This window comes from Cibotium barometz, chromosome 8 (assembly GCF_041138505.1).
Source record: "Cibotium barometz isolate CiBa-2024 chromosome 8, ASM4113850v1, whole genome shotgun sequence".
NCBI lineage: Eukaryota > Viridiplantae > Streptophyta > Polypodiopsida > Cyatheales > Cibotiaceae > Cibotium > Cibotium barometz.
Window position 1 is genome coordinate 23,592,773 of NC_141053.1, and position 12,404 is coordinate 23,605,176.

The 12,404-nt window shown below is 44.5% G+C and overlaps 1 protein-coding gene across 1 annotated transcript in view; it reads right to left on the reverse strand.

Moving 5' to 3' along the window:
* Positions 1 to 884: 884 nt before the first annotated feature.
* Positions 885 to 12,404, reverse strand: part of NFXL2 (NF-X1-type zinc finger protein NFXL2) — a 51,014-nt gene continuing 39,494 nt past the window's right edge. Inside the window, exon 13 of the mRNA XM_086801495.1 lies at positions 885 to 1,394. Coding sequence (XP_086657621.1) covers positions 1,227 to 1,394 — 168 coding nt within the window. The 3' untranslated portion in view covers positions 885 to 1,226. The remainder of the gene's footprint in view (positions 1,395 to 12,404) is intronic.

Here is a 12,404-nt window from a genome sequence, read left to right on the forward strand (position 1 = left end):
AATTATTACTACTATTGCTCTAATTATAATAATAAAACAATCTTATACTATTAGAGTAGTATACTAATTTAGTAGACTATTGAGTAAAACCTACATAATAGTATAGTACTAGCATATGAATAGTGCAACAATATTATAGCAATAGATAATAATACTAAATTATTTTAACTGGTACTATTCTATAGTATTTTATGTAGTACTGTGTAATATTGATTAGTATTATTCTATAGTGCTATGTAATCGATGTTGAATAATACTAATTGCTACTATGCCTCCAAGTATAGTAATACATTATAACATTATTATATGATCAATGTACAATTCTATACTAACTTAGTATACAATAAAGTACAATAGTATGCTCCTAGTATACTTGGTGAATAGTACAACAATAGTGATGTTGAAAAGCACTTATTTTGAATAGTACTATTCTATAATGATGTGTCTACAATGATGTGATGTTGAATAGTACTAAATTTTGAATATTTCTAATCTACAATATTGTGTATCTTAGGTATTAATGTGTAATAATAGTACTAATAAGTAGTACTAGTTATTAAGGCATGAATTTCCAAGGATGTAAATAACCTTGATATTAGTAAACATAGTATTGAGTGAGTTTTATACGTGAGAAAAGGTAACTTCTAAACATTTGCTTACTTGTTTAACTCTTATAACATCTCATATAATGAAAACTTGTTTGATATTAGTAAACAAAGAAACAATGTCTCAAAGACTAGTTCACATGTTAACAAAGCCATTCTACCAAATGGATGGTGTGCCTTGATAGTGTAAAATTAACTTGTAAGATGATGCATGGATTGAGAAAAATAGTTATGGCAAATATGGTAAGTATCAACAGGCCATATTGACATGTTACCGGATCATACAAAGCAATGCACAGTTGAATAAAACGCTCATAAAGAGATCATACAAAACATGATGAATGAGAAGCTCATATAAGTGAGGAAATATCCGCCTCTTGAGAAAGAGCTCATCAATATCAAATCTTTGTGTGTCAAACAAGAATAAGAACTCTACTCAAGTTAGTGGATCATACAAACAATGCTTTGATATAAACACAAAATGTAGATGAACAAGAAGCTCATCAAGCAGGAATCTCAAATGCTTGAGAATTGTGCTGACTCTTTTGCATGAAATCCTTCATACTATAGACCAAATTAGATGACCCTCCAAGCCAAAAACTATATAAAATATTGAGATTCTTACATGATGATGCTCCCACTTGGCCGTTTTCGTGGGCGTTTAGCATCAAGCTCATTCATCCAATCTGAAAGGGCTTGCAGCCCTCGTATTCCAAAGTAAAATCCTACTACTCCTAGGAGAATCAACATTACGAGCAGGAACCGTTTAAGGAACTTCCAAGAGATCTCCTGCAAGTCACACTTTGCAATGAGTTACATAGCACTGAAAACTACATAAATTTGAAAGTGAAACATGTGCATGCGTTCGTGTGTGTGTGTGTGTGTGTGTGTGAGAGAGAGAGAGAGAGCTTCACAACCAAAATGAGAACTACATTGATGTGTCATATGTATGTGTGTGCAATGCCTATGCGTGCTCATGCATGTGTTCCCGTTGTCTCGTCTATGTTGGAGTGTTATTGTGTGCACCTTGACTCCTAAGCCAAGACCTTTCAAAATTTTATAATGAAAACTTTTCACATCATCCTTTACTACAACAATTAGGCTTGCTATGGACCCAAGGACAATTACATGACAAATAGTAGAACTCAAATTGCATTAATAACATTTTTCAACAAACTCGTCATGCATGGGTTGGAGGTGCAAATCTCGCCCTGTTTGTGGGGGGGTGGGGGGGAAGAGGGCACAGGCAGCACTGAAGTTATCCCACATCTTGAGTTGCCATGTGGAAAGGAGGCCCATAAAGGCCACGAAGGTGCTGCCCCTCCCACCACGCCCATTCTCGTGTGTGCATTTGTGTTTGTGTTTTTCCTCTCTTTTTCTAGTCACAGTTGGGGGGGGGGGGGGGGGGGGGGGGGCTGCTGGCTGAGAAGCATGGGAAACCTGTTGGCAACACTGGCCTCCTTGCTAGCACAAATGCAGGCACCTCCTAGATGGCAATGGCAGCGGATGTCGCCAAGCGCGAGCGCCCGCCGGGGGGGGGGGGGGGGGGGGGGGGGGGGGGGGATCTCTCAGGACGGGGGTAACAAGGGCTACTGTTCTTTTTTTTTCTTTTTTTCTTTCTTCCCAGGAAAAGATCCTTTTATTAGCTACCAAGAAAAACGGCCAAAATGGCTAAGTACAAACTCGGCTCCACATGGGGAGCGAGCGTCAAGAAGCATAAAAAGATGTTCCTCCGGCTGGCCGCTCTAGGAGGAGAAGGCTATCTCATACAATGGGGGGAGGGGGAAACAACCACACAGGAGATCTATAGTGCCAAGTGGGCTCACCACCACTGTCAGTGAGAAAGGGCCCGTGACACGAGATCCTCAAGAAGGCCTCCCAAAACTTCTGCATGTGATCTGAACCACCCTGAACCTGCCCCCGGATGGGTTCCGGATCAGAGGCTATCGGAGACGCTCCTCAAGGGCGATTGGATCTGACTACTGATGGGCCAGCATAAGATGATCCCAAGCACACGAGACATTGGCTGCAATCTGTCCTCAAATGCTGGGCTAAAGCCACGAGCTAGCATCTCTATGAAAATCCTTCTCGTGCTTTGAGGCCAAGGGCCTCCCAGAATCGGGTTGTAGGCGGAGATCCTAGCCAAGAGGAAGTCCTTCCATCGAACAATCAACTTGCCCAAAAGGGCACGGCTCTGGATGTGGAGGGGTAGATGATGCCTAGGCCCCCTTTGTGTCGGGGCTGTCCGATCACTCTCCAAGCCACCTTGGCCCGAGCAAGTCTCCTATCGCTGCCAGCCCACAGAAAGTTGCAGATCAACCACTGAACCCAACCAATACAAGCCCGGGAGAAGGCCCACCAAGAGGTGATGTACCACATGGTGGTGAGAAGAACCTGGTTCGCCACCACAACTCGGCCAGCTAAAGAAAGCCTGGCTGAACTCCAGTTTAACAGCTTCTTCCTAATTCTCAAAAGAAGAGGGGCTAGCATTTACTCAGGGGAGATATCGATGCCAACCTTGCATCCAAGTTAACGAATTGGAGTGCCCCTCCAGACCCATTGAAAAGCCTCAACTAGACGCCAAGCCGGGGCGAAGGATTAGCCAACCCAAAATCCACACAACTTGTGCCACTTGATCTACGCTCCGGATGCTCGACAAAAGATCTCTATCGCCTCGGCGAATCTCTAGAGGTTCCCCCTGTCCCCAGACAAATATGCTGCTGTATCATCGGTGAACTCGGAATCAAGCAGCTGCTCCTATGCGTGGATGGGAAGAAGCAATCTCCTAGGCAAAGAGAAAACTATTCATGGCCTCGGCTACAAACAGAAAGAGATAAGGTCACAGGTGCTAGTCAGCAGCCCTGCCGGACCGAAAGAGAAAGCGGAAATTTGTCACCTCTGGCTCCCTGGATGAGAACCTGGCTGTGTGAAGCTGAGTAGAGTCCAAAAACACCTCATACACACTCCTCCGGAAATCCCATCCTGCCCATCATCCCTCTTAGAAAGCCCCAATCTACTCTGTCAAAGGCTTTCTCAAAATCAATAAGGAGAACAATAAGATCCTACTGATGCATCCTGGCCGGAGCGCTCACCTCCGATAAAGTGAAGATGTCATCCAGAATGCTCCAATCCTGAACGAAACTTGTTTGTGTACCATGTATCAAGTCGGGGAGGAAGGGCTACAGTCATTGGCTGATGGCTTTGGCCACAATTTCGTAGGCAGTCCCTAGGAGGGTGATGGGCCTCCACTACCGAATCTCCAATCTGTCACCACCCTCCTTGGGAATCAAATGGATCAATCCCTCTGAAAACCTCTCTAGCATGGCCCCCGTAATCATTTTCATTGAAGGCAGCTCTGAGACCGCCATCCAAGAGATCCTAGTGTCGGAGAAAAAAGGAGACTGAAAGCCCGTCCTTTCCCGAGCATTTGCCCCTAGGTAGTGCCATCATAGCCTATGCCAGCTCCTCTGCAGTGAAGGGGCTCAATAGGACGGTCCGGAGAGCGGGAGGAACCACCTCTCTCGTATGTCACCAAACCCTCTCACGTGCATCCAACATCTGTGATGATATGGGGACACCCGTGAGAAGAGAGCTGAAGAAATCTGTGGCAATGGCTCTCACATGGGGGGCGTCGCCTGTAACAATGGATCCATCCTCGCCTCACAACATGCGGATACCATCTCGCACCTATGTGGGCCTGCAATCTCAAAGAAACCCCCCATGACCCTGTCTCTTGCCTGCCTCCGAAAGGAGGCTCTGGCATGGTATCCGTACTCCACCCTCCGCTCCTCTATGGATGTGAGCTCTATACGGGCGACAGCCAACTGCCCTCAATCCATGGGCTATCTGGTGCACTCTCCTGAAGCCGCTGTAAGGAAGCAAGGCCCCAACAAATGCTCCTCTCCTGCTCTCAGAAGCCAACCAATCTTCTCTACACTGCCTCCTGTAATAAACTACTAACCTCTCTCCAAGGCACCTGGCTGATCCCAAGTGAAAATCTAGCCTCCCCCAAATCTCCTCTATCCTGCTGAAAATCTCAAGGTCTTGGATGAGGCTATTAGGGATCCGGGTGCTCAAATGTGTCCTGCCTCCAGGGGTCCTCCAAGCAAAGAATAACCAGTGCATGATCAGAAAAAGTAGTTCCTACCAAAATACCAATCATGCCACCACGACCATAAGCCCACTCATCTACATACAACTGATCTAATCTAGATAGGTCAAGGCCAGTACTCCTCCTATCGGATCTCAAGAAGCTCAGACTCTATGCCAGAATAACCAGTGCATGATCGGAAAAAGTAGTTCCTACCAAAATACCAATCATGCCACCACGGCCACGAGCCCACTCATCTACATAGAATTGATCTAATCTAGATAGGTTAGGGCTGGTACTCCCCCTTTCGGATCTCAAGAAGCTCAGACTCTGTGCCAGAAACTGTAGACATGCCACCTCCGAGTATGTCCTCTGCCGAATCTAGCATGTTAAAATCCCTAACCATACACCAGAAATCTGCTTGTGGAAGGGAGTGACGAACTGTACTCCAGAAGGCTGCTCTACCTGCTACAACATTCGGCACCTATACGCTTAGAAAGCCCATGTAGTCCTCTCCAATCCTGATGATCACCCATTGAGCTCGTCCAGTGACTGTGGTGCCTGAGTCAACCACTACCGGCAATAGCTCCTCACTGACGGAAATGCATACTGCACCTTGTGCCCCGAAGGGGCCAAAAGAATGGGACCAGAAGGTGTGACTCTTGCCCTACAGGATACTCCCGCAACAGGTAGATATGCCCCTCTGAAAGATGGTGCTCTTGAATGAAGAGAATGTCAATGGGTCCACCAACTCCTACTCTCTAAAGCTCCTCTCTAAGGACACCAAGCCTCTAAAAGCATTGTGGAACCCCCAAACCTTGAATGTTCCATGAGACAAACCATATAGCTAAAGTCTATGGGAGGCGGAACTGTCGGAACTGACCTCCACTCAGAGTCTTGGGCGTGGGTTTTGATGGAGAGCAGCCACTGTCGGTCCTAGGGTGAAGCCATACCAGATGGGCACGAATCCTACCTCCATGTGAAGCCACTCAGTCTGAGCCCTAGAATATGCATACTCTATACTCCACCTATCGCAATGTAGGTATCTGTAGGAGGAGGGAAGGGGTACTGCCACTGAAACATGAAGAAAAACAAAAAGAAGCACCTCCAAGCTAGAGGACACCATCTCCCCTTCCTGATCTCTATGGCCCGAGCCACCAAATTCCATCCGTATCAAGGGCCAGAGGTGGGCAAGCACATCACTGATACGCAGATCATGCAAATGGTGTGAGAGGCTAGAGCTCTATTGCCTGCCCATGGATAGCGGCAGACATCAACTCCATGGGTTCTTGGGCTCATTCTTGGGGCATCCTTTCTAGTCCTATTCATTGAGTCCTGTAATTACTTGTTATTCCATCCGGTGTGTCATCGTCCTACTCACTATGACCACTATTGGGTATGTAAAGTACATTGAAGGGCATGTAACAGCTTCTTGGGAGTAATGCAACTAACATTTATAGTATTCTTGTCATTGTGCTATGCTTATATTCTAATCATAGTAACAAAAAAACATGTTTCTAGCTTTCGAAACCTTGAAACTTCAAAACGGTTTTTAAAAACCTTAAAACCTCTCCAGTTCGACAATTTCACCCAAATTTTAGGTTTCGTTTCTTTTCCCCTCCCAATTTTTTTGGCATTTTTTTATTTTTGTTTTTCTTCCATATCCTCCTCATCATCTTCCTTCCCTCTTCTTCTCGTGCCTCCCTCCTTCCCTTTTCCATCTTCTCCTACAGCTTTCACCTCTACTCCTCCTTCCTTCGTTCTCTTCTTCTTTCTTTCTCTTCTTCTCTCCTCTTCTTTTCCCTTCCTCTTCTTCTCCTTTTCTCTTCTTCTCCTCTCTTCTTTCCCCTTTTTCTTCATACACCATTCTTCAATGTCTTAAATCTTTCCCAATTTCTACTTAAGAGTCCTTGATTGAACCACTTGTGGCATCTAGTCAAGCAAAATTGCCATAATGTCTCAACAAAATAAGGATAGTTCCCCGAGATGTGTGAGAAGACTTTCATCATTACACTATGTTTTTAGATGGCTACTATAAGTTTTTAAAGTATTTATACTTTATGAAATTATTGATTTTTTGAAACCTCGCGGTTTCTTAGCCGAGCAATGAAACCTTTCGAAACAAATCCCCAAAAAACCTCAAAACGAAAAAAAACGTTCCCAAAATTAGATCACACACCTTTCCAAAATCAGCACGTTGGCCAGGCAACATTTAAATTTTTTTTTTTAAGATTTCCAAATTGAGTTGGGTGGGCAACGTTTTCTTTTAGCCAGGCAACATTTAAGTTTCTTTTGCCCGTGGCATCTCGTTCTCTGGGTGTAGCATGCAAGTGGTTGATCGTCGTAACACGCAAAAAAGCCTTCTTTATACCCATGAGTGTGCAATTCCACTTAGAGAGAGAGAGAGTAGGAGAGAGAGAAAGCAGATAAGAGTCGACACAGTACTGGGTCCCAACTTACCCACTGAAGGGCCCCCCCTGCAAGCAAGAGTATTTGCTTATATTAATCTTTGGAGAACTTACAATGAGAATGAAGGATGACTTCACACTGCCAACGCAAGGACAATGTAGACCCAACGCAGGCTGATCCAGATGCGGTCCAAGCTCCTTTGAATGGCACTTCAATGACCACTATGCAACCCCAAAACTCAGGGATGCACATATGCTGACTGAATGCTGAAGTTAGCCCTTCAAGGAAACCTAGCAATGCTTAGAACTGGTCCTGGCTGCTGATTTTATGCTGAATACCTGAATGTTTTAATGAGGGACTGAAGCGCTTCATTTATATGCTCCAAGGCTGCTGGTCAGCCAGCAGATGCTGTCAGCCAGTAGCAATTGGACAAAATTTAGCATTAAATGCAGCGCTAAACAAATGAAGCTTCAGAAGCTGTCTGCTGAATCCTTGTCATGGCCAGGTGTGCTACTGTTGTCGGCTGAGCCCTTGTGGCCATGGACTGGCCTTTGGCTGGCCCATAGGCCTGTATACTATGCAACTAAATGCCCTAATGCAACTCTACAACTATGGCTGGACTTCTACATGCACTATATGATAGATTCTCCAAGTGGGTTAAGAGGACTGACACTTGACTGACCTCTAAGGCTGAGAGACTAACCTACGTAGCTCGTGCCTGACTGTCCCTGGACTGAGGGCTCACAATGGGGCCAGGGCATACGACAAAATATTCCTAAAAAAAGGTAATTCCTGCTGATGAATGGTGCACTGATGTAGAGCTAGTTTGTCACATAGCACTCCAGTGCAGGGTGCATGTAACATTCCCTCCTGCTTAGCTTGGCGGCACGTTCATCGCTTCCAAGTAGTCCGCCAGGAGCTGGGGGTACTCGGGGAAGAACTCTTCGTCGAGCCATACTACTTCATGGGTACCTCGGTCTCGAAACTTCATGTAAAATTGTCGTCGTCTTCGACTGGATCCATGCTTCCACCTGTGGAGGAGAATCTGTTCAAGCTCAATTACTTCAGCTTTGTCTACCACATCCGGTCGTTGCTCATCTGTAATATCCTGCAAAGTTGGACCAATATAGGGCTTCAACCAAGAAACATGGAGAACATTATGCATAGTCCAACTATCAAAAAGCTTAAGCTTAATAGAGACATCATTGATCTTCTTAATGATAGGAAAGGGTCCGAAGTTGTGAAAGGACAATTTTGGACAATGTTTGCCCACTTGTTTCAATCTTTGCTTCATAATCCACAAATATACCCAGTCCCCTTTAAAGTTGACATCTCTTCTTGATTTGTTGGCTTGCCTGGTGTATGCGCTCTTTGACAGACTCAATTATCTCTGAAAATGTTTCGGTGGTCTTGTTGGCCTCCAAGGAAGGTGATACCATTCTTGTCAGAAGTGACGAGAAACGGCTACCAAATGCTGCCTCGTATGGAGTTCGACCAATGCCAGATTCGTTGAGGATGGCTTGAACCAAAGGAAGATAATGCTCCCACTTTGACTGCATGTCATGGCAATACGATTTGAGAACATCAAAAGCCAACTGATTGCATATTTCTGCCCAACCGTCTGTTTGTGGATGGAATGCACTGGACACATGCAACTTGGTCCCAAAGTTATCGAACAATGCGCTCCAAAAATTTAAAGTAAACTTGGGATCCCTGTTTGATGTTATTGTCCTCGGCAAACCTCTGATGGGGTACCAATGGCGGATGAACAGGCAAGCGATGTCTTCAACTGTGGAAGTCTGTGGTTGTTTCCTTGCATGGGATCAACATGCAGAATTTATTGAACCGGTCCACAATGGTCATGCACTGTGTTTTGAGATCCAAATACAGCGGAAAGAGATCCAACAAAGTCCATACTAATATCCTGGAAAGGACCCTCTGGAACTAGCAAAGGTTGGAGTAACCCTACCTGTTTCGTATGAGGTACCTTCACTTTTTGGCATATTTGACATGATTGGACATATTGATAGACATCTCGTCTCATCTTTGGCCAATAGAATGATCGCTCAAGTTTCTCCAACGTATTGTTGATACCACAATGCCCTCCAACGAGAGAATCATGAGCATCATGGAGAAGTGCATGTCGCCTTTCTCTGAGAATGCACAGCCAGTTCTTGTAAAATAACCAGTCATCATAAATGGTGTAGTGACTCGGTTCTAAATGCAGGGCCCATCTAAATTGAGTCCCAAGTTCCAAAGAATCCTCGTATTGTGCCTTCATACTGTCAAGATCTTTGCCCTGTATTTCAAGCACAGTGGACTCTTGCAAATTTTGAATTGTGCCTTCATACTGTCAAGATCTTTGCCCTATATTTCAAGCACAGTGGACTTCTACAAAGAATCCTCGTATTGTGCCTTCATACTGTCAATATCTTTGCCCTGTATTTCAAGCACAGTGGACTCCTGCAAATTTTGAATTGTGCCTTCATACTCTCAAGATCTTTGCCCTGTATTTCAAGCACAATGGACTCCTGCAAATTTTGAATTGTGCCTTTTCAACTAAGAGCATCAGCAACGGGGTTTTTGAGCCAAGAATGTATTCAATCATACCTCCAAACAACCAATAACTCCTTGTCATACACAAAATAATTATTTTCTGCATCATTTAATTTCCGGTTATAATAAGCCACTGGGCGCCCTTCCTGCTGGAGGACAGCTCCTATGGCTAAATTGCTGGCATCGGTGATTACCTCAAAAGGGTGATCCCATTAAGCCAATTTGAGAACCAGAGATTTTGAGGCCACTTTTTTCATTGCATGAAATGCCTGGAGTGCTTTGCCCATTGACGGACACTTTTTGACGACGCATCTTCACGCCCTTGAGCAAATTGGTGAGAGGAGCTTCAAGGCCCATTCGAGAATTTCCCTCATCTTTTCAAGGTCTACGCTAATCCCATCTGAACTGATGACATATCCCAGATAATCGATTTCTTCTACCCCAAATTCGCTCTTCTTGTACTATATTGTGTTATAGCATAAAGTCAAGAGAGGGCAACATAATATTGATAGGCAGCACACAGTCTTCCCCATAGACTAGATGAACGGATGTAAACCCTGTTGCATGTTACTCTGAAACACTCTAGGCCCACAATGCTCTGTCTAGGTGCAAATCCTAGTCTCTAGGATGCTCCTCTACAAGCTTGAATAGCGGTCTCTGTAAAACTCCATTGAAGCTCTCTACTAACCCATTGCATTGAGGTGGTAGGGAGTGGTGAACCTGTGTTTGATGTGCAACAATTTGACAAGATCTTGGACCACATCTGCTCTAAATTCTCTGCCTTGATTTGTCACCGACTCCAAAGGAACTCCAAACCTGCAGCATATCATTTCATATAAAAATGGACTAACCTGTTTTGCACTTGCTCTACTAGTTGCTCTTGCCTCTGGCCACCTGGTCAAATAATCTATTGCAGTGATGATGTAAAACTTTTTGTTCTTGGTTCCTGGAACAGGTCCTATGACATCTACTCCCCATTTTTCAAATGCCCCATAACTCATAATATGTTGCATGGGTTTTGGTACCAGCATCCTCTTTTGGAAGGCTTGACATTCAGCAATACTTCTACACCAGTGGGTGACATCCCTATTCATACTTGGCCACATTAACTGAGCTCCCAACATCTTTCTTCTAGTGATATCTACAGCCTTTTTGTGCTTTACATTTGACAACAAACTATATGGTGTCTGACCTTCTCCCAACTGAAAATCTCCCATCCCAATCTTTCTTCTCCTAGCCCTAACCTTTCCTTGTTTACTAGATTCACCATGATCCATGGAAGCCTTCCCTTTCTCTGACCTTCTCTTGACTCTAGCTTCCCTATCTGCCTCCTCAGATCCTGACCTTTGCAACCTTATCCTTTTGTTAGCCATCACATCAACCTCATATGTCTCCTCTCGAACAACTTCTAAAATGCTCACATTGCCCTTGAGTCTAGCCCTGTGCTGGCATTTGATTCCCATCTTCTCTATTTATGTGGTCAACAAGTCTATCCCTCTCTTGTCTCTGAATCATAGGATATATTCCACCTGGCTCCCTTCTAGGCTAAAGACATCGAGGTGCTATGTGACCTCTCTCTCCAAAGTTAAAGCATTGTATCTGTTCAACCTGTTTCTTGGCTGTCTCTCCCCTTGTGGCCTTCTCACTTGATTCTAGATTAGTTGGACAGCAAGATTCAAATTACCAATTTGTTCAGTGAGTCTTTGGATCTCCTGATGCAATCCATCTTGAGCCCTATTTGATTCCACCACTCTTGGAACTTCCAAAGGGATCCCCCTCTCCAGATGCATATCAATAGCCAAAGGATCCACTATAGGACCAAGTTGAACCTGCTCATGTCTGATCTATATACCTGCTTCTCTTTCCTTCCTTGTCAATTCCTACTTCCTCAACTTCTTTCTCCACTGTTCTGTAGCTATCCTCACAGCTTCAACAAATGTATCAAGGTCCTTCAACTCCACTTTCTCTTTGATGCTGCCATGCAACATACCAACAAACCTATCCTTCTTTAAAAAGTCAGGTGGTATCTAGTTCTCTTCCAAAGCTCTCAGTATTCTTCTCCAGATAGCTTCAAACCTACCAACAATGGCTGACACACCCTCATCTTCTCTTTGATACAACTTGCTAAGCTCTCTCCATAAGTCCTCAGGACTGTCTGCCTTCCCATATTTCCTCCTCAAAGCTTCTTTTAATCTATCCCAATCTTCTTTTTCAGCATCTGTAACAACACCATCATACCATTCCCTGGCTGGACCTTCCAAAAACAAACTCACCATCCTCAACTTGTAGGCATCCTCATCTCTGTTACTCCTCAACTCAATCCTCCTACTCATTTCCATTATTCCACTTCTAAGCGATTGGTGCCAATAATAGCCCAAAATAGCCATTCCAATCACTATTTGTAGCAGACTAGGATGGTGTCTGTTCAGGTCTTCTGCCCACTGAACACTTCATATCCCATTCCTGCCATAGACCCTGAGTTGATCACCAAGTGGCTTCCAACCTGTTGATCAAAGCTCTCAACAGGAACTCTCTGTTCCTCAATGGGGGCACCAAAACATGTGAGGGTACTGGGTGGTGGCCTCTACTACACCACCAGACACCACACAAGACAGAGATGTACAGATACCAGAACTGGGGTCTCCCAAATCCTCAACTCCAAGACTCCTAATAATCTAGAAGATTTCCTCTTATCCTTTGTTGATCAAAACAGATCCAAACCAGCTGATGTTGTCCCTTTGAGG